Source organism: Toxorhynchites rutilus, chromosome 3, assembly GCF_029784135.1.
Source record: "Toxorhynchites rutilus septentrionalis strain SRP chromosome 3, ASM2978413v1, whole genome shotgun sequence".
Classification (NCBI taxonomy): Eukaryota; Metazoa; Arthropoda; class Insecta; order Diptera; family Culicidae; genus Toxorhynchites; species Toxorhynchites rutilus.
The window spans coordinates 274,842,360-274,870,126 of record NC_073746.1 but is presented as its reverse complement, the minus strand read 5'-3'; the positions used below and the strand labels follow the sequence as shown (position 1 = coordinate 274,870,126).

The 27,767-nt window shown below is 38.5% G+C and overlaps 1 protein-coding gene across 2 annotated transcripts; it reads left to right on the top strand.

Annotated features, from left to right (window-relative positions):
- The first annotated feature begins 382 nt into the window (after nt 1-382).
- On the top strand, nt 383-26,404 carry LOC129774675 (zinc finger TRAF-type-containing protein 1 homolog). Of its 2 annotated transcripts, XM_055778514.1 has the most exons (7): nt 406-499; nt 733-1,404; nt 12,638-12,696; nt 12,793-13,184; nt 13,287-13,447; nt 13,522-13,724; nt 24,599-26,404. In XM_055778514.1, exons 2-7 carry the CDS (start codon nt 901-903, stop codon nt 24,624-24,626), a joined length of 1,347 nt encoding a protein of 448 aa, XP_055634489.1. In that variant the 5' UTR covers nt 406-499; nt 733-900; the 3' UTR covers nt 24,627-26,404. The 2 variants fall into 2 exon arrangements, with proteins under 2 accessions (XP_055634488.1, XP_055634489.1); XM_055778513.1 differs by having other exon boundaries at nt 383-1,404.
- The last annotated feature ends 1,363 nt before the right edge of the window (nt 26,405-27,767 follow it).

Genomic DNA, 27,767 nt, shown 5'->3' with positions numbered 1-27,767 from the left:
TTATGAATTACACTTTAGGCATATCGTAATGAGAGTTCATGTTAGTTTTTGATGAATTCGTGGACAATTGTAATTAGTATGACACATTACTGAGTATTTACTATTCACGATCACAAATGAATGCTGACTAGTGTACCAGTTGATATGATCGTGTGCACCTACACAACGGTACATTGAGTAAACTACTCTCGCACAATCTCGTTGGCTGTGTGTATGTTAAAAACAAGGTTGAGAAATAGTAAATAAACCAAATAAACCACTCTCGAGGCTAGCTGAGTCGTTCGCTCTTTCTCTTTCGCTCAGGAGTGCTGTGGCAGTTCGGCAGGAGAACAAAGAAAGGAAAAATAATATTGAAAATTTGAGCATTATATAACACATAAAAACATATAGGAGCTAGCGCATTGCGTAGTTACAAATTGTCACTTTGAACATCAAGACGTGTTTGTGCGTTGTTCCCCAGAATTTGAGTGCTCCACTCAGAATTGAAGCAAAATTTGTGGTGAATTTCAGAGATACACTTATCAGCCTCACAGCTGACCCTGTTTCGGAAGCTTTCGGATTAAAAGAAAAGGAAAAAGGAACTCCACTCTGTGAAGTGTTGTTCTGTTGTTGATTCAGTCGAGTGAAACTAGTGTGTTTAATTTCATCTGTTTATTTTTTGGGGCGTTTAATCCGCGCAGCGGATTGCGGTTGAAGGAAAAAAGACAATTAGGAATTTTCTTTGTTCCCAAGCATTTTAGGAAGCTGATCGTAGCAAACTCTGAAAATACGCTGACATTTTAAGTTTGGTTTCGAAGTGATATACATATAGAAGAAATATATTATTGGTTCAATATAGAATTGAATGGTGTATGAGTTGAGGATATAAAAAAGGCAGAACTTTTCGGACTTCAAAACAATATGGCAGACAGTTTGGTAGAAACTTCTGCTTCCAGCTCGAGTCATTTGATAAATCTCGGCGGAATGAATCAGCTTCCAGTAGATTTGCAGCCGGGTTCGTCAACCGGAACCTCGTCGTTATCCTCTTCGTCGGCCTCATCTGCGGTCGCGTCTTCGTCCTCATCCTCGTCCGGTGGAATGGGGCAGGCCTCGACATTATTGATTTCCGTGGCCACTCAGCAACCGACCCATGGTTTGAATTTGAGCGAGCAAATTATGACTTCCAGCCAGGAACTGAATCTTAGCCTAGGCAACACGAGCTCTGGGGTTGTGGGTCAGGTAGAGTGCAAAGATGTGGCAAAATCCGGACGATTAGCCGATCATCCGGACGAGGACGAGCCGGAAGCGAAACGGAAGAAAATCGATAAACCCACAACCAAGATGATTGAAAAGCTGGAGGCCCGTCTTGGCGGCATACTTTGCTGTGCCGTCTGTCTGGATTTACCGCGGACAGCGATGTACCAGGTAAATTTATCGATTCGTCCCGTGAATAGTCCGCTCCCCTCTTTTCTGCTATTGTCGTTACAGACTAATATACAACAGATTGCGTATCATGAAATAGGAGGCCATGCACAGGCCACTGCACCTAGGCCTCCATGGTTCTCCATCTTGGCTTCTTCCCATTTTCCTTTCTCTCCCTCCTCCCCCCCCCTCCTTGTTCCCTTCTTTCGCTATCTAACAAATTTGGGTCGCTGTAACACTTTTCCGTCGATTCGTGTTCATTGGTGGACTTTCCGTTGTGAAAATGACAATGCTCTATGTGTGGTGTTTGCGAAATTCACTTGCCGTTTCCCAAACAGGTACGGTCTGTACACTGCTGCAGGCGATATTCATGTTGATAGACATCTTTCAAGCTGCGGTTCTCTCCTTGATTCTCGGTTCAAAATGGACGAATTTATATTATGATAAATGAGTCAGAGTTTCCAGACAAAAATACACTGCGCAGAGTTTGCACCGCTACAGCAAATGATTGCGAGTGATATGGAATGCAGTAGAAACGTAATAATGCGACATAACACACAGAGAGACTACCGTGACGTAACCACATACACACTATGGACGATCCGAAAAATTCCACCATTTTGATTGCAACACCATCTCCTCTATTTCTGCTCCTACGCCTTGCCTCTTGTGACGTTGCTAGGAATGCATTCTTCGTCTAGTCATCAGGCATGCTTATCATTTTAGGTTTTATAAGTGCCCCGGACGGGTACAGATAGTTGCAACAAGATTCGACTAGGAAATGAGCAACACACACCGCAAAAGGTCATTTAGCCGCCCAGACCAGACTGCGACAACCCTCGTCAACATTAATACAAGTGAAACTCCCAGTTCAGCTCTCCCACAGCTGATCGGAGCCGTGATGGCGTGAATGAAATGGGTTTCGTACGTAGAGTACGCTGTGGGACATAGCATGCTCCTGTTTGAAGACTGACGGGCGAGGGTTTGTCTCCTGTTGTTGTTGTTATTGGCAGCTATATACCTATCGAGTTGCCTTTCTATCCTGTTGGTTTCATTTCGTCTTCTGGCGAGCATTCGATTTGAATTTATTAATGTGTGTGATCCATGATGATGAGTATCACTGAACTTTGGTCGTGTTATGAAACGCAACGACGTCGACGCCGAGGTCCGTGGCTACTGCGCTGGTGCGCTGCCACCGTCGAGAGATAACGAGAATGAGCGAGAACCGATCAGTGTGAGCGTGTGCATCTAAACAGCTGACTGAATTTGCTTTGGGTGTGCTTGTGAATGGAGATTGAGATTGACTACGGCAACGAATGGTGTTGCGAATGAGTTGGGTGGAGTTGGGTGTTCTAAAACTGCGGAAAGGAATATATGAGTGCAAAAAGTGAGACGTAATAAACCAACAACAATCATATGGCTGGTTGCCCTCGCACGAGGTTTTAGGTGTTTGCGGTTGGGAGGAAAACATGACTGGCTGCAAAATTGATCGATTCTTATGACGGGGGACGTCACTGAATAGGGGGTAGAAATGGAAGAATATATCGGGGTCAAATCTAACGGGTAATATTTAGGAGAAAATATGTTGATTAGGTTTAACAAATCCATGAACAGCAACCATGAACTTTTGGAATAGAAATTTGGAATGAAAATTTACTTTTCCATATCAAATATGTATTTTATGTAATAGTGTGATACGGTGTGCGTGATAATGTTTGCACAATCGTACAAATAAGGTTCCCGTTTCACCTGTGCATCTTGTCTTAGAACTTCAGTCAGCCTACATTACTTTTTGTGCATACAACTTTTTTTCTGCTCCGGGAAAACGTTTTTTTTCGGCATGTGTTTTCGCATTGTTGCATGAAAACCCATACCGAATTCGTTTTTGTTTAGTTTCAACCTAGATTCGCACGAGTTCCAACCTAACTGCTGTCAACATGTTTTTTTATTCATTCAGTTTCAATCTAGTTTTGCACTAGGTTCAACGTGCGCTTTCATTGGAAAATAAAAATTATGAATGAAAATTTACTTGTACGTATCGAATATGTATTCTATATGATGAAATACGAGTTTTTTTCGAAATTGTAAAAATATATTAAACGAAAACTGTGTCCGATGATGTTTTTTTTATTATAATGGTAAATGTTTGTGGAACAAACATGAAATGTATCGATAAATGGTTAAGTAACTATCGGGACCAAGGCTTGACAATTTCGAAATCAAAAGATGAAAACGACTTTTCACATAGGGCTATGTCTTTGATTTCTATATAGGGAGTCACTTTACGAAAGAGTTTTCAAACGCATATTACTCAAAATCATTATTGCGACATATGCCGTGTTACATACCAGTAGACAGGAAATTTATCCAGCAATTATTTTGCTTAAAACATGAACAGTGAATATAGTAAAAAAGGTTAACGATTTGACGATCAAAATGGGTATGCTTTCTTTCGATTGCACTAACCACTCGCTTTTCTCCCCGACGCAACGAGCAATCTTTTTGCCTAAATTCGGGCGTTAACTCACAATGTTAACCGATGCGTAATTTGAATTATCATCTATTTGTTGATAATAGGCAGCAGTTGTTGCATTGTATGTTGTCCAATCAATTCATGCTCAATTTATGTTTTTGTCGTGTAGGTCGTGCTACTAACAATTTATGTAATTGTTGGTCCAGGATGTCATTATATCGAGCATGTTGTTTGATTATGTAAAAAATGCAATTAATGAATTTAACTGGCTGCTGATTTAGGAAATCGAAAGGGTATGCTCACGCATGTGATTCCGAATGTGGTTCCGGATTCTACCACGTTATATCATCTAATCCGTTTAAAGGATACAAGCTCATGCAGGAAGCGGTTTTTTCAGGATTCCATTGGGTTCCATACATCATGTAAATTACAGCTTTGAACAATGAAAAAACTCAATTCAAATGCAATCACTACACACAATCACAGTTCTATGTCAATATCGCGTTCGTGCCCCTAGGCCCAGACCCATCAACTTTTTTACTTCCCATTTCTCTTCAATCAATTTCAATTTCGATTGTGTGTATCCACGACGCATACTAAAACATCGATCCTTCAATTCCGTTTTCGTTCTGCTGTCGTTTCCTTGAATTTGAAAGCAGCGCTTTCACTTGACGATTGAAAGTGCCCTATTCATTATCATTTAAATGGACTTTATGTCGCTTTCACTTTCACATATGAAAGGACGATGACTGCTTTCTATTGAAAGTTTTATTCGATTTCATTTCTCCAAACTGGATTTTCCCGGACCGTCATTCAAAAACAGTGGAATTAAAAAAAGACATATGAGGATACTAGTCTTACAACCAGCGCCGACAACTGACAACGCCTGCTAGCATACTGCACATTCTATCACATCGTTATTTTCATTAGTTTCAATGCATACGGTTCGAGCTCTAACGAAATTTTCATTCGAAATAAGACATTTTCATTTGATATTAAACCTTTCATTTTAATTTGACGATTTTATAATTTCGTTTCGGTGTGAAGAATGAAAGAAATGGACGTGAAGCGAAACGAGACTGTATAAAGGTGAAGTGATATTCGCTTTATTGAGCGTGAACAGAGAGTAGCACTATTTTCAGTCTGCACGAGTTTGCAGCATATTGAAAGGCGAAGGGCTCTTCATTGAGCTACGATATGTAAGTTAAAGTGAATCGTATGGCCCTGGCCTGGACTACATGAAGTAAAAATTCAAATTTTTATAATTTTACACTGCACTTGGTTCATCTGATCTGATAGAGCTCAATTTACGTCCCAAGAACTAATATAGCCACCAGATGTCGACATTTGTCATCGCAAATATAAACAAATCAGACTATATAACGCACACCAACAAAACGCCTCATTCGTGAACCCGAAAACGTTTTTGACGTAGAACTACGTCTTTCAGGAAGGGTGTCAAATCAGAAAACAGGTCACGTTTTTATGCCATAAAGTCAAAGTAAATAACTAGTTTCACTACGAACGAACTCTGATGATTTGCATGCCAATCGAATCGGAAATTCTCTAAGATTTTTTTTGATATGCTATACATTTTATTTACCTAATCCATAAACGGTGTAAATTAATGCAAACTGGGATTAATGCAAACTGGAAATTCCAATTTTCCCATAAATTTGTACTGCCGATTTGGGTGCTTTCCTACCCATACCGTCAATAACCAGTAACTAATATATTTGTTTCACTCGTTTCTAACTTATTTGGTATAAATAAGCCATCCGCGATTTGAAATAACAGTCTCGAGCGAGCATGCAAACACAGCACTACGAACAGAAAATATTCATTCTCAATGCTGATGTCACACACATAAACACACACAGCTCAATACAAGAATGGAAACACTGGAAGATGTGCAAAATATCAGTCAGTTTCGTTCACATTCACTACAACAGCATCGAAGATGTGCTGGAGTTCGCTCCCACCCAAGTGTATCATAGGAGCAAAAGAGTTTCTAGTTTGTGTGTGGAGTTGGCTAATACAAGAATCAAATGCAGCGATCATTGAACGGGCAATTATAGAGGAGATAAGAAATATTGCGATTTAGGCTGCAATTCCGCCATTTTTCGATTGTTCACAGAGATATTTGCTTCAGCCGTCAGGAAGTATTACTACTTATCTTTTACAATACATCATGAAACACATTTTTGTATAATATTAGGTTGAGAAAAAGTAATCCATTATTTACTCTATAGCTGGCTGTAGTGATCGATTTCTCGCGTAATATCAATCATACTATTCCAACCTTAGGCTCGTTGTAAAGGTGACATTTCACATTAAAAGATCTTGCTGTTTTTTGTTTGTTCCATTCAGTTTTGAGTTACAGGGTGTTAACGATGGAGTTTAACAAAGAGAAAATTCGGTACATTTTACACTTTTCCTTTTACAAAGGCGAAAATGCAAGCCAGGTCGCAGAAATAACGCTTGCAATGCTTGCTTATTATTCTAGTGCTCGTCGTATTGTTCTCGCGAGGAAAAGAATGAATCATGACTCACCTATCTGATTCTATAAAACTACGACTCTTTCCACACTTCTAAAATATTCTACTGAAAAGTTATTTCGAAAATTTCGATGCATTCTAGAAGAATATTCGAAATGATGAACAAACGGATTGAATAATATAATTCCGTAGTTCTACGTCGAAAATGCGGTCGCGACCTAGGCACAAGAAGAGTCGCCGCAAAATTTGTACGAAAAATACTCAGTTTGAATCATAAACAGCATCGCATTAAGATGGCTAAGGAGCCGTTGGACTCTGTCCGCAATTACTCAGATTTGCTCCAGAGAGTCAGAATTGGTGACGAATAATGGGTTTATGGTTATGACGTGGAAACCAAAATGGAAGGTGCTGAATTGTAATAGGAAAAAAAAACGCTGCTGTCAAAAATTAACTGAAAATTCGAAATGGTCGAACTTTTCGGTATGTCTGAGAGACATGAGAGATCGAAAATCGAATATACGTAACACGCGAAAATTCCAAAGCCGCGATACTTTTTGAACGAGCCTCGTTGATATTAGAATTTGGTCAAACAAATAAAACAAGTACAGTAACAGTCTTAAAAAATTGAATTTGGTTCGGTGATGTATAATCACATGGAAGGGGTCTACCGTTCGTGAAGGCATTACACCCCAGCCGATGTAGCTAAATAAACTAAACAAACTGTAATTTTCCTTTCGACAAAGTGACCATTTTCATCGAACCGCTACTTCTGTGGAATTGATTTTGAACATATGCGCACATAAATGAGTGTCACGGGTTCGCCTCATGCACTAATTATAAACACACAACCGAGTAGAGATATGGTGGAATGCGCTACATTCCGAACATGAGAAAATAGAAAAAAAAAACATATTTTACTGATGCTTCTCGCGTGCCGTACTGAAATCTAACTATATTTGTCCAACCTCGAGATAGGTAATATCTAAAAATACGATAAGCTGAATCGATCCTGTCCCTGGATGTCAATTGATAACAATTTTCAGATGCTATTTGAGCTTCGCGGCTGCGTGCCATTAATCTCAGTGTTCGATCTCCGGACCGTAGGTGGAAGGAATTTTCGTATGAGGCGGTCGTCCTTGAATGTCAGCTTTGAAGGCAACAGCTTTCCTAAACAAGAGAGACTTGTGTAAACACAACCATCACAACGATGGCGTCATTTTTCTCGCACGCGCTTGCTTCTCGAGTGCTCCACTTCTTAATGCTATGGCGATTTGACGGATCCGAGGAAAAGTCGCCACTCTCCACTCTAGACAAGTTGGCTAGTTGGACAATTTTATCGTTTGAGTGATATCCACACATTGGCTGAAACTCGAACGCGATGACATTGTTCGTAGCCAGCCATCCAGAAGAAGAAGGAAAAAAAGCAGACGAAGCATGAAAATCCTTCACCCATATTTTGGGTTTGTTTTTAAACTCAAACAACAGACCAACCCAGAAATTTTGAAGCTTCATAAAATGTGAAGGAACTGTTGAACTACTGTTCACGCCTGGGAGCACCTAGACGAAATGATTCTAATTATAGAGCAATCCGTTCGCCATCGGCTGCATCTCCGCGGAGCTTTGCTAGGACAGAGGAGTTAAAAGTTTACCACACGTGCACGTGTATCTTTAAGGCTTTAAGGCAGCAGACAGGCGCAGCTGAGCGTATCACGGGCGTGTACCGCGCATTCTTGGAAGGTTTTTTTTGTGCGATGCATTTTTTACTTGATCGGAACAGCAAGAATTCACTGAAAGACAGCATTGAATTGATATTCGATTGCCGGTTAAATGCCTTGAATGCCTTTTGAGTGGCAAGTTCAAATATACTCGTGTACCAAATGGATTGAAAAGTGTGCTTTATCAACAGTTGAATCATAACTATTTCAAAATTTTTGATGTAGGACTACATTTTTGCTTTCTATATTTTTTCTTTTTATACGAAATTGAAAATGGGATATGTAACGAAGATTTCAGAGATTTTTATTACATATTACGCAGTATTCTTGTTGTGATATATGACGAACACTGTACCGTAAGACGGGGATTCTATTCAGGAATTTAATCTGAAACCCAAGTAGAGGTAGTAGTTAAGCAATCAAACAATTTAACAAATATAAAAAGGGTATCTTTTTCATTTCACTTGTCTACAATTCAGACGTTAATGGTACGGTTTTTTCTTCGTTCTAATATCTTTTTCTGATGAAGCATCACGATTTTCTTCTCTATCTGCCAACAGCAAGCACTTACCAGATGGTGGAATAAATGGAACGGAGATGATTTCAAACGATGACTATATCCTTTTATTACAAAGGTTCCGACAAGAGCCTGGTTTAAAGAGTTTAGTGTTCATTTTAATTATAATAGAATAAGGCCCAGGTTGATGTCCAATACGTGCTCAATGTGCATATTTATCGTGTAGGTCTTGTTACTAATATTTTATGTATTCGTGATCGCGGATGTCATGATGTCGAACTTATTAAGATAAATGATGTTGGTTTGCATTTACTAGTTGCGTAAAAACACCCTAATCGGACAAACCAAAATCATTTACCCTAGGCATTTAAAGAATTTTGCCATGAAAAAAAAAACTGTTGAACGATTTAGAAATTTGGAAGATATAATTATGCATACCAGTTCGTGAAATCTCAGCGTGTCGCGGTTGTAATGTTCTCCGCAAATGTTTTGCTAAGAAATCCACTTGACAATTCTCGTTTGCTTAAGGGTTCCGGAATCTTTCTATCACTTCAACTTTTAAAACCCGGTTGAAGAATTCTAATCCATGTAACTAACAGCTCTTCACAAGGCCGCCATTTGGAAAATTAAATTAGTTCAATTTACGAATTTCTGAACCAATAATAGAATCAGATTCAAAAACAAGTTTTTTGAACAATCACAGTCGTACGTGAAGTCACCGTTTGTGCCCTTTTTCAATTTTTTAAAGTAACCTAAACTGTCATAATTTTTCGAGCTGTTTGTTTGTTGCCTACGAGATGGCTTGGTTAGCATCCCCAAATTTTTGCTTTGGGAATCATTTCAAAACCATCGAGCATCGATTCTATCAGACATTTTTTCCGTCGATCCTTTACAAGTTTACAACATCTATGAAAAATGTTCAAAGATTGGCCGGATTGATTCATTTTACCCTATTGGGTTGAAGTGAAATCGGGTTATTCTCATCATCGGTTCTTCTGTTTCGCTCATTTCTGCTTTCGTTTCCTTTCAATTTGTAATGCAAAAGCTGTCATTAACGAACGGCGCGAGGGAGCTCTATTCATTTTCATCGTCAATATGCTTCATCTCGCATGTGAAAGGACGCTCGCTGTTCTCAATAGTAAGTTTCATCCGTTTCATCAAAAAAGGATTGTTCCAAATCACCTTCCAGAGAAAAAGTTATATTAAAAAAGCAAAGAAAGGTTATAGCAGTTACGCTTACCACTTGCCACATGCTGGCGTACTGCGCAACATTTCACAACATCGTTTTGACTTGTTTCAGTGAACACGTTCCGCATCCAATAACAGAACTTTCATTTCAATATACGAAGCTCAAATAAATAAATGTTTCAATCTGAAAATGAAAAATCGCTTTGAAAATATCAATCGAAAAACTTGCTTCGTTGTGAGGAATGAAACGAAGGAACGTCAAGCAAAAGGAGCAAGCTTGAAGAATAGGATATATTATTCTATTAACCCTTTCAATACGGCAGTGTGCTCCGCCGGAGTGCTACCGCTGTACGGAGCACTGCGCCGTAAAGTATGCACATCGCACTGGTGTGATCGATGTGCAGTATCACTCTCATGTCGTCTAAAGATGACGCTCGTACACACAGCTCATCGCGCGGATGTCGTCTATAGACGACGCTCGTAGCGAAAGGGTTAAGTGTGTAAAAGAGCAGGATAGCAATGGAACGCTGGAGTCTTCTCATTTTTCAATCATAGTGACTACACTTAGAAAAATCCTCGATAGAACAGACATTAGTAAAATGTACAATTTTTTTTACATTTTCAACTGTCCCACATCCCTACCAGAGGTGAGTACATTCTATTCGATAACATATGTAAACTTGAATTTTGACATATCTGAAGACTGGTGAGAAAAGCGCGTATTAACCACTTTTATTGTTGCCATAAGGCAATACGGAGGTAAGGGTTTTGATATAATTCTAATACGTGCATTATCGCCGGAAAAATGTAGCCGATATTGAGCGCACGAATCATGGTTCTGCTTGACGTATATGTTTATTAGTACGTAGAAAATGACTATAGATTGGTAGCATTTACCAAAAAATTCGTTATATTTACTAATTATTTCTGTCAGTGTATGTAAACCTCTGTTCGTGAGCGTTTTCACAGTTTTCGCTCTTGATAATTCCTAAATATTATCGATTGAACGAAATTGGGGGCAATTGAGTGACATCCTTTACTATTAATTCGAATCCGTTGTCATGATACCACTCCCGACCGGAAGTGGAAGTCTGCTGAATCTGGCCAGAGGCTTCACAGGACTTTTATGTGTCTCAATAAACGGTAGAATGCGTTTTTCCAGGCACTCTTGCTTGTTCACTTTACGTAATGTTTTTGAACAAAAATACAAATGTAAATGAATGTGAGATAAAATTCTTCTGTCAGTTGTAAGCAAGAGCTTACCATGTCTTATTATGATTGAATCGCGCGAGAAGAAAGAGGAATCATAGCTGATCGAACTCGAGCTATCCGTAGAATTGAATTTACGGAAATGATCTCAAACATGGTAACTCCTCTGCGGGGGGACGGCGTTGCTGATTCATGTTTGACTGCGCTGACAGTCATCACAATATTGTTGTTTTGTTGGGTAATAATTGTGTGTGCAGTGTTGACATTAGCGTACTGGAGCGAAAGAATGACGGTCGCGTGTGTGCGCTCGCGAGGGTGTGTGTGTGTGTGTGAATCTACATTTACTTCCTGTGTTATACTATTACGAGTGGAATGTGCGCTGCTTAGAGACTGATGGACGGCAGAATGTTACGAATCTGGTTTAATAAAACATTCGCTAGCTTTGCATTCCTGCCATATATTGTGTAGTGCAGTTTCAGGTGTGGGTTTGCGTGTGTGTGCGTTAGACAGGCTGCAAATTTAGCGAATATTGAGCCATTTTCCTAAGGTAGGAGAATACACCGTTTCACACATAGTAATGCCTATAGGCTCAATTTAAATGTATCCGATAGAACCAAAGTTCTCTCTCTGCCACATTTATAATCAAGCATTGCTTTGTGTGATGCTGTGTTTTTCCGCTTAATACACACTAGCGTTGTAGTTGAGCTTAGCATTGAGCACATTTTGGTAGTTGATGAAGGTATACTATATGTAAAATATTTTCAACTGATTTTCGTGAGTTAGATTGGAAATGACTGTATAAAGAACGGAAGCAATTGAACAAAAAGATAAGAAATCATTTGAAAATGTTTGGAGTCTATCAATAATGTAAGATCATAAGTTTTACACTCAAAGTTTATAAATGTAGCATTTTGCAGATCTTCTATTGACACATAGTAGCTCCAAGAACTGTTAGTACCAGGTTAGGATACCACAATTATGACTCTTAAGCATTATGTACCACGGTTTATTTCATAGTACTGTCACTATTGAGAAAAAACGTGAAAAACAAGTAGAATGAAATATTGAAAACGAAAAAAAAATCAATAAATGATTTTGTATTGCAAACGAATAAAAAACAAAAAAGTTGAAATAAACGTACAACCAAAAGCGAAATATGTTATGTTTTTATTTACTGAGGTACGAAGAAGATTTACTGTGTCTTGTGTCCACCCGGAATTGTGTGTTCCTCTTGCATACGGCGCTGTTTCCGAAAAGAATAGAACCAATATCACATTGAGTGACTTGTGGACGAAAAGAAAAAAAGAAAGATTTGTGCGCTCCATACAGAATTCGATGAGTTTTAATCAATGCTATTTTTCCTTTTTTCTTTCTTTTTCTTTTCCCTACAGGTTGGGTTATGTTAGTAAGTTTCCCCGTTTCTTTGTATTACGACATGTATATGGCTCCTTAACTTGTTAAGCATTAGAGCAAATTTTTTCCAAAAAAAAATCACTCTCTACATTTCTAATGTTTGGATTTACTTTTTTAAGTGAATTAAAATCAACAAGGTGACAGGTTCGATTCACACGAAGATCATTAACCAATTTTGTTTCTTTCTTTTCTTCTCGCTTGCTGTCACAATAACCGCTTGCAGTGTACAATGGGCCATTTGATGTGTGCAGCTTGCTTTACCCACTTGCTGGCAGATGGTAGGTAAGTATTGATCCAATCTAAGCTCACCTAATGATCAACCGAGCTTAAGGACGCAAATTTTTGTACTTTGTCTCACTTTTCTCCATTATCCCGTAGATTGCGTGATCAGAATGCGACCTGTCCGAACTGTCGCACCGAGATAAGCAAGAATAACTCGTCCCGCAATCTGGCGGTCGAGAAGGCTGTCTCGGAGTTGCCTAGCGAGTGTCAGTACTGTGGCAACGAGTTTCCGAACAAATCGATCGAGTACCATGAGAGTACGGAATGCGAAGAGCGTCCAACTGAGTGCAAGTTCGCCCGGATTGGATGCCAATGGCGTGGGCCAACGCACGAGGTGCCATCGCACGAAACGAATTGTGTCCATCCAAAGAAATCGGGCGCCGAGGTGATGGTCGCTTTGCAGGCCCATGACGCCCGGGCTACTGAAGAGAGGAAGCTTTTCCTCACCCTGATTGATCTATTGAGTTACGAGAAGATTATCTTCAATGGTAGAAAACATTTCCGGACATACGAATTATTTTTTGATTGAACTAATCTGTTTGGGTTGTTTTTGTTTGTTTTTTTCTTGTCCTCTGTTTTCACTATCCTAGATCTACAGATGAAACCCTATCGCACTGACGAGTACGTTCATCGTTTATACTACGAAACGTCCCGTTTCTCCGCGTTCAACCACCAGTGGGTTGTGAAGGCGATCATCAACAAGAGTCAACGCGATCCGCATCAATCGAGCGAGCGGGATATCACTTATCAAGTTTGACCCCTCCCCGCGTGTGTGACGCATGACAATCGAATGTGATTTACTCATGCTCTTTTGTTTCATTTTAGTTGATATTGAAGTCTAAGACCACAAGCCCTCTGCCGATGCATTTCTTCATTCTTCGGGGTCCCTTCTCGGATATCAAGGTTGACACACAGATCTACAAACACGATTTCACTGAAACCGAAACGGAAAGCCCATTCAATCTGATGCCCCTACCGGACACAGCCGAGTGCAACCGGCTGCTGGCGGCGAAGGCGATCAATTTCAGGTAAATTCATTGGGATTTGAATAACATTTTTGTTTATTAAGATCGATTTAACGTAATTACCGAACGTTGAGGAACTTATTCCGTTGTTTGAGCTGCGATTTACTTTTTTGGAACCGAAAGGTTGAACACGTGAAAATCCGTTCGCGAAAAACTTGTTGGGATTTAAAAACGCGTTTTATTTTCCATAGCTCAAATTCTTTTATCGCTTGATATCATTCAGTTTTATTACAGTCCCACCCCTTTGCGCCTCATAATTGATCAATATTTCTCAATTGGCCGTAGTTCCGGAGTATTGGATTCGCTATACCACTTTTCGGTGGAACTTAAGTAGTGATAACTTCCCAAGTCCAACATAGGGAATCCACCTCATGCTGCTCCAGAAAAGACAGCAGCCTCTTCGGTAGGCACGCCTACTGGTAAATTTGCTGTTTCAAGGTTCCTGAAGAAACGAAAGTTTTTCTTTCAATCCCCAACTGCAGATATGGAACATTTTGGGGAATTTCAACTTCTTGATTCAATATTTTTCCGGATACCCGAGGAATAAAAATTCTGCCCATGAATTCGATTGAAACCTATCCATCATAGTTTGTTAACAAATTTTCGTACAGTTTCCTCGAGCGCTTTATTTGGCCCCAAATTCTGCTGTTCTATTTGGTCCGGTACGATCTGGACTTTTTTTTCTTTCTTCCCATTTATTTATTTAAGGCTCATTAGCATTTTAGCTGTAACAGAGCCGAATTTTAATCGTGTACATGTCACATGGTTATCATATCTATAATTAGCACATTACACAGTTGCCATTCGCCAGTATTCCTTCTATACCATTACATATGGTACATTCACACAGTAGCCATTTAGGCGTAAGAGTATTCTTTCTGTTCTTCCATTATCCAGTTGGACCACCGGACAGCGGAGACAGTTGATTGATCATTGTTGAGTTATTTATAGAAAAGTAGCCCGATGTGTCTGGCAGAGCAGAGCAGTTGTATGGATGAATCGATCTTATTTCGACCGTGGATCGATCTCCATCGCTGATGATTGTTGCGTGGACGTAGCTATTCTGTAACAACACAAAGATGGTCAATGAGGGCCCTGAGTTTTGAACTCACGATCGATCGCTTACTAAGCGAACGCTCAACCAATGTGGCTACGGAGACCCCCTATTTATCTGGACTTTAAAACCTCTTAATCCAACCCTCTAGCTCTACCGATCATTATTCTATATACTCTAAGCTAAATTCAGTGAAATTTTCAAAAAAAAAATCACTGGAATATGTCTCAATGACAGCGTTTTCACTTTGTCTGGGTTTTTTCAACCTTTAGCGTGGAAACACACCTGTCAGTTCTCCCGTGCCGCTGTGGCAATGGCAGGTTGCAGCGCGGACTTGGTGTAAAACGCGTTCAGCGGCCTTCGAACGGCTTCACTAGCTGTCATTATTATACTATTATTGACGTATGCAAGACGAGTCTCTGGTACAAGGAGGAATAGAAAATTGATTATGGTAGCGGTATATGAAAATAAAATGGTGGAAGACGGACCAGGGAATGTGCACCTGAGAGAGAGAGAGAAAAAAGAGAGAGAAAGAGAGAGATAGACAGAAAGGGAGAGAGATAGAGAGAAAGGGAGAGAGATAGAGAGAAAGAGAGAGAGATAGAGAGAAAGGGAGAGAGATAGAGAAAGAGAGAGAGATAGAAAGAAAGGGAGAGAGATAGAGAAAGAGAGAGCAATCAGAACTAAATGGATTTCCGAGCGGGCACCAGTTTACATATCTTTTTGGTGTGATTTCAATCGCCTGTTTTCAAAATAACTATTCAGCTATTGAAACAAGTTTTTGAGTCATTAAGTAACAAGCACATAACTCTAAGACGTTTTATCTTTCGAGTGAAGTGATTATCAAACCACTTCGTTGAGACGTCAAATAGAAATTATCGCTCAAAACCTTGCACTTCCAACGTAATGCTCTCCATTTCGAACCTTTGAACCTACTCCCAGTGCAGATATGAAAGACGTAGACCTACTTCAAAAAAATATTTATAAAAAATCGAATATATATAGGCCCCTGTATTCTGCACCGTGAGTGACGTGAGACAGCAAAGTTTCTCGCTTTATTCTGGAAGCGCCCTTCATTTTTAGCTCCTTTGATACCTGAGTCGATAGTATATGAGGACACGACTTCAAATCTCACTTAGTGCCAAACTATAGTAACGCCATTTGCTTTTGGGAGTACTGTCACTTGAGCCATCTCACGTCATTCGCCACGCAGAATAGAGGGGAGTATTATATACCTCAGGCATCGGTTCACGATGACCTCAAGCTTCCACGCGTTCTCTGTTGATACGTCCCACGTCTCACAAGGATTAACCAATAATGAATTCACGTTGGAATTAAATTCCCGGATTTTGGCGTGGCAACTGCCTGGTTTGACCTCCATGTCTTCCTTAAACTCGCAAAGGTAGCCCTTGCCTTCTTGATCCTCGCACATATATCGGTGTTGGTCCCGCCAACTGACGCAATCTGGCTGCCATGATGTTGGAAAATTTCGACCTTCTCCACTACTTGCCCAGCTACTAGATGATGATGATGATGTGATGATGTTTAATAAAATTAAGAGAACAGTATTATAAAACCAAAATCAAAGCGAACTGACTCTGTTGCAGGATAAATTTCTATTAATCGAGCATTATAAATAGGCAAAAACTGCAAAAGAAAAACAATGGTCCTATCCGTATCGACCTTACCATAATAATAATCTCAACTTCAGGCCCAAAGTTTTTTCAACGCATGTCAAGAAAATTTCCAACCCAGGAAGATCCTTGACAGATTGGGAATTGAACCCAATATCTTAAAGTGTCTACTTAGAACATGAGAGAGATCTGCCACAATTCAGAAATACTCGATATAACCATCCGATAAAAAGATGGTTTACAACAATTTTGAATGAGCTATCCCCTTTCCAGTTTCCACTTCAGACACCACATAAAAATTTTATTAGGTATCAGTGGTCTGCCAGTGTTCACTTAACGTAATCCAGGCCCATCATACGCGCGCGAGGCCGTAGACAACGCTCATTTTTTTTTTACAATATACATTAACAAAAAAAAAAAATCATCATCATCAGTACGAACATGGTAGTTAAACCTGTAAAAAAATTTTATACATTTTAATCAATTGGAAACATAAATGAATTATTTAGAGAAAATTGAAAAACAAAAGTGATAGGTGAAAAACAATCTAGTCTACTATTGATGGTAATCGGCTGTATTATTTCGTCAGGTTCACTGACCAATGCATTACTTTGGTTGATCAGCAGAACACTATTAACGAAATAACTGTTAAATTTATCTGCAATAATTTGGTCTGACTGTTCTTCTGACCCTCCGAAAACTATGGAGTGCGGTATACTATTTTTCGAATTTAATAATGTTTTTAATATTCTCCATAGTCCTTTACTATTATTTTGATGTTCTTCGATTTTCCTCTGTATATATTCACACCTAGTCTTTTGTGAAGCCCGTGAATATATGTTCGGCGCTAAGGGGTTCTGTTCCAATGCTTTTCTAAATCAGTACTCAAAAACTTTTTGTGCTTTTTGTCTCTTTTGCGTTTGAGGCGCATCAGATTCGAAGAGTACCAGCTGTTCGAATTGCTTAAATCAATATGGTTTTCAACTACTAATTTATTCGTACACTCTCTTAAAATATTTGTTAGAACAGCTGCTTTATCATTCAGATGTCCAGTCATTGCTGCAAAATCCATGCTTGCCGACACAAGCTGAGACATGGTTTCTATAGAACATCGTTTCCAACATTTGATTCTTGCTTTATTTCCATCGCTGTCATTCTGTCCATTCTCAATGTAAACAAAAATTGTCTCATGGTCAGTTATTTTAAATTTGGCCTTGGTCGAAGAATGAACAGTAGCAAAATTTGAAAAGACGTGATCAAAAGGAGTTCTACTATGTTTAGAAATTGTAGTAGCTTCGATAACCGTTTGTTTCAAGTTGAAATAATGCAATAGTTGTTTCAATTGATTCGAATTTCGTACATTGAACCAATCAATATTGAAATCACCAGTAATTACATTCAATTTTCTGTAATCAATGATATTTTCCCACCAGTTCTCCAAAATTTCAATAAATCGCTGGTCGCTAGAACAAGGGGAATGGTATACAATCCTATAATATCCCATATGCATGCCCCTTTCAACTGAAATAGCCAAGAACCAATTATTTTCAACAGCTTCGTTTAACCGAATGTTGGAATTAACTGATTCTCTTGCATAAGTTGCAACACCTTCTGTGTGTTTGGAGTGCGACAAGCAAAAAGCAACTATATAACCTGGTATGTTATACTGGTCAAATGATTTTTCATTAGCTATGCGAGCTTCAGAAAGAAAAACCATCTGAGGACACATGTTTTTTACAAGTAATCGCATTTCTGTGTAATTTGTAGAAAGCCCAGCTATATTCAAATAGATTATTGCTAACTTACATGTAGATTTCCGAAATTGCTACTTAGTTTGAAAAATGTTCCTTTTTTGCTTCTCCAACAGTCTCCGATACATAGGACACTATGTACTATAAGCAGGATGATCTTCATTAAAATTCATTTTTTGTTCCTTATTAACTTTCAAGCAATTTATATTTTTCCATTCTGTTTACTCAGATGTTTTATGTTCTCCTATACATCTTGAACATGCTTGATTTGTGCACAGTTATGCCCAAATTCTCCACATTTAAAACATCGCAATACATTGAAGTGTCATGATCAACTTCAATAATTGTGTTATATTTATTATATTTCAAACGTGGATTTTCGTACTCAACATCAGTGATAGAAATTTTATCATTCTGACTCTTTAAATAATCGATGAAAACCTCAGAGGAATATCGATCACTCATCCCAATAATTATCAATTTTGGTTTAATTGGTTTTGGTATGAAAGTATTACACCTCTCTCCAAGATTGCTTTCAATTTCTCGTCTCACATTTTCTATATTATCCCCTGCCGCACATTCAACAATAATCGAGCCTATTTTACCGTTTCTGAAATTGGCTATTTTGTGTATTTTCCGATCTAATTTAGTCTTTGAAATTTTTCTAGTTTCATCACTTTTTTGTCAGACTCTATTGGTTTCACCACAATCCCTGGGTGAGCCTCACGAGCAACGACATTCGCATAACTTTCGATGTTATTAACATTATTATTCAGAAACATCTTTTCTTTCAAAGTTCCTATTCATTATTCACTAACATAAGTTTTTTACCCGGAGTGTCCATATTGGCACTAATTTTGCTTAGACTAATATAACGCTTCCTGTTTATAGCATCTGTGTCCCTTTCAACATATTTTTTTCAGAGCTTTTTAAATTATCCAACTTTTTGGCAACACTGCTTTCCAAGCATGCCAACTTCTCTTATCCCTTTCCTTCACAAACGGCATGTTTATTTGCTCGGTGATGTTTTCTCGGAAGTTAGTGAGAGAAAGTGAGACTTTTTCCATCTCTCTTTACAAGCCACAACATCTAAAACATCATCTCGCACGCCACATTTCTAGTTCGACAAATATTCATCACATACAAACTGAATATTCGGCAATCAGTTTCGCTGTTGCTTTTGTAATTGAGGTACAGCGTCGATGGTACAACAGAATCATCGCTTATCATTATTTTGCTGTCGCACGCTTTGCACTCGTTCATCCAGAGTTCCCAATAATATTTTTCAAAAAACTGGAAGATGGCTCATAAAAAAACTGGAAGAAAACTGGATACTGAAAAATCGTTTTGTTTTAAGAAGTTCTGCTTTGAGTTATTCATAAACATATTTTTTATCTATTCCAGTGTTTGAGAAATAGACCTGAATAGCGAAATGAACCATTAATTAACCATTCGAGCAGGTCAAAATAACGTTTCCCACCACTCGAGCATTACTGTGAAACAATATTCGAGGAATTTCTATTGGTTTCAGAGGATTTCTCTCGGTAATCTTCTCAGGTTACCTGAAGATAACTCTCCTACGTCGCGATTTAATTTCTATAAAGCTAGAACATAGCTCCGGGATGATTGTTTCTAGAGAAGTTCTCTCGGCTTCTCAGAAAGATAACTATGTCCCTTCGAGATGGAAATTCGATATAGATGAATAACGGAATATAATGCCGGTCCGATTGATTTTAGAATTCTTCCGATTATCTTTTCATGTTTCCCAAAAATAAATCTCCGCCGTCGCGAATGGAGTATTACAAAGCTATGAATAATGTATTACCGGGACGATTGATTTTAGAGAAGTTCTCTCGGATACCTTCTTAGGTTTTGACGTGGGACTACGTCTAACCGGAGTATATGGGGGTGAAATGAAAACCTAAATGCTTATAACTCGAACATTTCTTAATAGAGCGGAAAGATGTTTGCATCAATTGATAAGAAAAATATCTACGCGTCTATCACAATAGATAAAATGTTATTTACCATGAGATAAACAGTTGAATAACTGTGAAATGTCAAGCGTTATCTAAACGCCCTAACTGCCAAGTTTTGATTGGCCCACCTTACCGTTTCCCCAACACAGACTTCAAAATCAATGTACCTGCGGGAATCCGCTTTGCAAATATATGTGCAAGTAGGGGGTATTTTTGTTTCCACCGAGCTGTGTTTCCCTAACACGGACTTCAAAATCAATGTGCCTGGGAACTAGAAATAGAATAAGTTGCATTGAGAGAAATAGATGTATACATTGTCCGTTCTGTGGTTCAAATTTTTAGTATCAATAACAACTCCACAGCCAGTCCGCTTGCAACTAGTTGCCGGCGGCGGCTTTGGTGCCCATCATCATTAGCATCGAGATATTTCTGTCGAATGAAAAGTGGAGGAAGGGAATGAGAAGGTCCCACGTCTCTCCGGTTATGTCAACGACATTACCCACTCGCCTTTTTATTGTGAGAAGCTCTTTTGGATTGGATGGAATGGATTTCGATTGAGGAAGATACAGCCGGTCTAATTTTACAGGTTTTCCTTTTCAGGTTACCTAAAAATAATCTTTGCCGCATGTTGTGACACATGAGATTTTCGGATTTTCATTTCGTTGAAGGGTCGATTGATGTAAACGGATGTAAACGGAAGCAAGATTACATGGGTTTAATATTCATATCAACTAAAGTCAATGGAGCACATTGATCCTATGATCTACTAAACTTCAGAATGAATTGGAGGACCTATAACATATAATGCTTATATAAACTCAAAGTCAGCATAGCACGGGGGCTCTATGAACCATTTAGGTTAGATTTTTTGTTATGAACATTGCACCAGTCGTTGTTGAAATGGTAGATCAATTGGTCTGAACTTCAGCATGTTTTAGAGGACCTAGAAAATATAATATGTATATAAACCTAGAACGTTGCTGCTTGGGTAGACACCACACGCTCTGCGCACTAACCGTATTGAATTCGGAAATGTAAGCAGGAGGAAAATAACACTGAGAGTGTGTAAGAAGAGAAATATCGATCCAAGGAAAATACACCTTTGATCGATCGAAAGAATAATGTCAAAAAACGAAATTGGTTAAGGAATAGAAAGGGTGAGGGAGGGATAATATTTATACATTGTGAATTTTTTGACGTGGGACTACGTCTAACCGGAGTATATGGGGGGTAAAATGAAAACCTAAACATAGAACATGCAGGAAAAAATGAAAGATTCCGAATGCTTATACCTCGAACATTTCTTATTGGATCGGAAAGATGTTTGCATCAATTGATACTGAATATTTCTACGCTTCTATCGCAATTAATAAAACGTTATGTTTCATTAGATAAACAATTGAATAACTGTAAAATGTTAAGCGTTATCTAAACGCCTTAACTACCTCGTTTTGATTGGCCCGATTTAGGGTTTCCCCAACACAGCCATTCAAACCCAGCAGCCTTAGGGAAATTGGAAGAATCCAGTTTAAACTGGAACATTGGCAACGCTGCGTTCATCTCGAGTAAGCCCCGTGCTAAGACAAGATGAGCCAACTGGCTTCTTATTCTTCTTCGTCGTACAAAAACGAAGCCATGACATGAAGATGTTAGAGATGCCAAATATTATAAAATTTTGGATTCTTTTAATTTCTGTTTTTATGAATCGTAACATTTGGTTGGTGCGAATTTAATGATTTTTAATATTTTTTCGAAAATGCAATCTCAAAAATATGTTTGAAAGGATAAAATAAGTCTTTTAAATACCCATATATATGATATAATAATTATATCCATAACAACTCGTCCAAGATTGTCTGGAAAATCTTTTATCGTTGATTCGTGCAAAACAACGGCGCTCAACTCCATTGTAATTTCAGAACAAATTGAAAATCGTGACTCTTCCGCAATACATGATCGTAGTACCGAATGCTTCGCATACAGCTGATACACAAGAACATCTTGTTGGATTGATGGACTTGCTATCAAAGCGGCGAGAAGAATGTTCAGCTCAGAAATTGATGGACCTGAAGCAGCATCGACATCATATCGAATTTAAGCTTCATCTAATTTCAGTGATAATGTGAATGACATGAATATTAAATTCGACTATGAGTACACCGTCGATGAAGCGAAAACTTTCCTCGACAGAACAGAGCAAAGTTCGTTGTTCCATATAGGTCTTTACATCATCAAAATAAGTCAGTGGGAAAGAACATGTCAGCAGTGTAAGAATTCGTAGTCAGCAAAACACAACCTGGATGGTATCAACCATCCCTTTTTACTATTTACGAGTTAGAGCTAACAACTCTCCCATCTGCATAGTGAATGACAAGACTCTCCATTTCTTCTTAGCAATGGAAATTATGTTCCGAAATATGCATTAGGGACCTAATGAAGCCAAATTGACAAATGAGTGTTTTGCCGTTCACTTTACCCCATTGTGAAAAAAAACATACATAAACTTACATATAGTTCCTCCACATTTCCTTTAAACTAAATATCGTAATATTCATTAAATTCACCATTTTTAAATTCAATACCAATCCAACGCTATTTATTTTTATTAGCAACACTGAAAAAATCGGCTTTGTTTACAAAATTTATCGAAATCAGCCAATCAGAAATCAGAACGACTGACAGAAATTTGGTCCGTATCTGACAGAAATTTGGTCCGTAAAAGACCTTATCTTAGGTCCCGTGCGGCAGCAATGGCAAAAGCAGATAAAAACAAAAACAATTAGACAATACACAAAACACAACACAAACAGCTACGGTGGCTATCCTGAGCGATAGGGAGCCGTAGCACAGTGATACCAAATCACACGAAAAAAACACGGAATAATTATCAGCATGCAAGCAACTTGTACTTATCTGATAATTATCCGCCGTCTATTGCACCAATTTTCAGCAAATTCAACCGTGAATTTCACACACAACAAACACTTTTAAATTAGCACTATAGGAAAACAAACTACCATTTTCGCAAAAAAAAGCTATACTGTAAATCTGAAAGGCGTGACCGTGTTGACATCCAAAGCTTTCGTCTTGCTGACATTGATTCTCAAGCCAGCCGCGGAAGAGCATGCGACCAGGTCAGCAAGCTCACTCTGCATATAAGAGCGGCGCGTCGACACTAGTGCGATGTCGTCAGCAAAAGCAAAGTCGTTGGAGTGCTCCATCCTAATAGGCTCCCAAAGAAGCCCATGGTTCGCTTCACGGTTGATAGTGCCCACCTTCGTCTCGTCGATGACGATGACGAATAGTAGTGGTGAGAGTAAACAGTCTTGCCTAACATCAGCCGCGACCCGGATTGGGTCGGACAAGACCCCGTTGTTGTGCAAGACTCTGCAGGCAAAAGCCTCGTGCTGTGCTGATGCTAGGTTGACTAGTTCATCTGGCGTCTTAGGGCTTTAAAGGTTATCGTGGTTGATGCGTTCGAAGGGTTTCTCGTGATCGAGGAACACCAGGTAGAAGGTCTCCTGGAATTCATTTATCTGCATGATAATGATGCGCAGCTTAGGAATGTGATCGTTACAGGCCTTATCATCTTCAAATCCAGCCTGCTGTCATCGAACCGTCGCATCTATCTTCTCCTTGACCCGGTTGAGGATTACCTTGCACAGGACTTGAAGAACTACAAACAGCAGCATGATGCCTCGCCAGTTGTCGCATTCGGTCAGGTTTACTTTTTTTGGGCCCTTGATAAGGATGCCCTGTATCCAGTCGGCCGGAAATGTTACAGTTTCCTAGATATTTATGAATGATGCAAAATTTCTGCGGATAGTGCGGGGTCAGCTTCGAGCATCTTGACTGATATGTGATCGACCCCCGTTTTATTCTCGTTTATTTACACCTGTAATAAAGAGTGCTCATAAATATTGCCACCAGCTTTTTTAGGGTTAATGGGCGGTGGCAACTACATAGCCAAAATTTTTTTCAACTGATTCATTAGTTTATTTTTGATCAAAGATAAATATGTGTCCTTCCTCATGTAAGAAATATGTTTTACTGAAGTTTGAGTGATAGAAATACGATAACGTACAGTAATTGACATTTAATGCGACATTTTGCTAATTGGACAGACCAGTAATGCGACACGTTTAATTGGACATTTTATCTCTAATTGGACATTTTTGTAAACATCGAATTCGGGGTCCAAATTGTGGCCCCACATTGAATGTCGCCACCAGACGTTGACACTGTACCACTCTCATCGAAAATGTCCAATTACAGGTCAAAATCGCCTCTAATGCGACACTGAGTGGTGCCTCGGCATGTCGCATTAAATGTAAATTACTGTATAAACAAGCTAGTTATTAAGTTTATAATCCCAAAAATACTGCATGAATATACTAATAAATAAGGCCCAATTGCATTCTATCAATAAGCACTGTTCTTAAACTTCTTTTCATTTCAGATTGATAATGTTTCTAGCGTCGAAGTAAAATCGCCCAGCATGAGAAATTATTACCAGGATAGTTACGTGTTGCATCAACATTTTATTTTTAGTTGAATTTTTTTCTTGTAGAATCAGGAATAAGAAGAAGATTAGCGCTCACGGTACACTCGATTTATAGCTGTATCCTACAAATGATTTTAAGTTGTCTACCCAGAGAAGCCAAATTTGTACGTTTTCACTTAGCTGTAGTGTTTTTATTTCCGTACACGTCCAAATTAGAAGCTACTACATACTACAAGAGCACAGTTGAGCTGTGCCATTTTGAATTTGTTTGTAATAAAAGCAAAAGAAGTGATTTTTTGATTCAGAACTAATCGCGTCAACGAAAAGCAAAAAGCGAATCGCACTTAAGGTGCAAACTCGACAGCCACTTTACTGCCGTAATCTCGCATTTTGACGTAAACGATTAAATGTAGGCAGTTGTATATGAGACGAGATTTTGAAACAGACACTCCGAATACATACTTTGTAGTTCTAAAACAACATGTATATTATAAATGTAGCACTGTATAAGAACGGACTGTTTTTCATTGAAACATTTGGCATAACAAGCTTTTCGAAAATGTGGCTTCTTACAAGAAAGAATGTGACTGAATGTGACTTTTATTATGCTAAACGTCCATTACGAAAGATGTTATGTGAATGTACTATCCCATCTCGTTCATCCTATGCCATCAGATCAGATTAAAACACATCACATCTCAACCAACTTGGTCTTACGTCACATCATAGTGGAAATGGCGCTTACGTCACTCTGTTTTCAAGTTATTACGGGGTCCTTTACTTACATTTCTGTATAACTTCGGAGTTTTTCTGGAAGTATTTGGTATTTTTTATCGATCTATAACAAAAAAGGAAAATGTCAATTTTGGCGCTTACGTCACTTTGCGAGTTTACGAATAATGTAGGTCGATATAATTGCCTGATTGGCTTTGAATGACCTAACCTAACATACAGTGGAATAATGAAATGCAGTGCATTTCTTATTTCGAACCACAGAACAACTAATTCAGCGAGGCTTAAGCAGTATATTGTTTAGTTGTATACGCAATAACATCTTAAAATTGACCCTAATTTCTGATTGTAGCTTCGCTTCCGACTCAAATCATTCAGATTTTGTTAAACTTTTCGAATCAGTTCTAGTATGTTAATAAGATTGTGTGATATTCGGGCGTTAGCAGGAGGGAAATCTCGAAAAGAGTAGGTTTCTTCCGGTTCGCTTCGACGATGGGAAATAAAACTGTTGCGAGTGCCGCATCAGTTATTAGATGTAATCTAAAGAGGAAACAATTTTCTAGAATAGGTCGAACAAAAGGAAAGGAAAATTATAAAAAACAAATATATATATATATATATATATATATATATATATATATATATATATATATATATATATATATATATATTAATCGCGTTCTGAGGCCCCAAGTTTATTGTAGTGATATCACGGTGCCACATATGACGCAAGCTACTGTAAAGAAAGTTGTCATATAAGCGAGCAACGCGAGAACTTTGCAATATTTCATTCATGCTAGTGTACGTACCCTTTTTACTGACCTGATTTTTAATTAATTGTATCGACTGTAAGCTTTTGGACGAAGAAACCATTGAGCAAGGTAAATGAGTGGCATATATTTATATAATATCTATTTGATTTTGAGAGGTAAAATTAAGCCGACATATTTACATACCACTGTAATGTAATTTTAGGTATGTCACAAACACAATATTCTGCGTATATTGGTTAATAGATATTCTTTTTCTGTTTTTAACTATTAATAAACTTTATCTTTAATCTGAAAAGAACAATTGTATTTTCTGCTCCAATAGAACATATTCGAACTGTCCGCTGTTCTCTCAATCACAAATACATCAGTCCTCTTTGGGTTTGCTGCATTCCCCATCTACTACAGAAAATTCCTAAATTAAATCAACTGTAATGACTGTAATTTGAATCGGCGCATCACACATCAACAAACAAAAACTGGGCGAAAAGGGAAGACCAGTTATCAACATTCGCGTTTTAACTGGACCAGCAAGTAAAACGTCAAATAAAATCGAGGAACTTCAATGAATTGTTTGATTCGCGTTGATCATGAAATTGGATAAACAAAAGGATTCCAATGGAAGTTCCGCATTGAGTGCGACAACAGGTATGAAATATAATTTGAGAAAATTATTTTTCTGTAATTTAATCAATGTTTTTGTCATGCGAAAATAATGTAAATTTTCATAACATTTCAAATTACATTCGAATGCCCCTCACAGCAAATCTTCCATTTGAATATGGCATCGATTGTTTACGAAATTCTGCTTTTTAAAAACAGACCAGTTGAACCAGGACCAGTTAGCGAACGATTACTGTATAATACAAAAAAAAGCTTACGCAACGTTGTTTGGGCTTGCAACCAGAATCAGTAATGGCTTGATAAACTATTGCAAAAAGGAAGTCGTGGAAAACTGGGTGTTTGGTCTCCATTTCGGATAAAGGAGATGCAATTGAGCACAACGATCGATAAGTAAGGAAGTCTTGAATTTAGTAGAGGATGAATACCTCTGCTAAGTGATGATGAACAGTTTAACCGTTTGAATATGGTTGGCTTGTTGTATGCTAAAAGTGCGGTGAGTCAGTTAATCAGTTATCTTCGATCATTGGATGTTTGATTGAAATATACCCAAATTCATCCGCATATTTTGGCATATGCTCACAAAATTTGCTCCACACTCAAAGGGTTAAAGGTGCGTACATGGAAATAAAATATTGTATTTTATTCAACACATTGTAGCTACATCTAACATCCATGTGTCGTTCATCTGCTCACACGGAGAAACTGCATTACATGACTATACATCACACATTACAAGCTGACGAACAACCATCTTACCAACAGTGCTTCCACGGGACACACACGCTCGGTACGGCACTCTGCTGAAACGTTGTTCTGCCAACCATGCACCACAGAATTTCCATCGTATAACATGCTATCGACGCATACCTCTTCTTATCCAGTGAAGTCTTCTGTACGAGATAAAGGTCTAAAATTCAGACTAATCACTGATTACCAGACGTACCTCGCGTCTGCGAGTGAGGGTTATCACTCATTTCCTGCGTGATGCGTGGCACGAA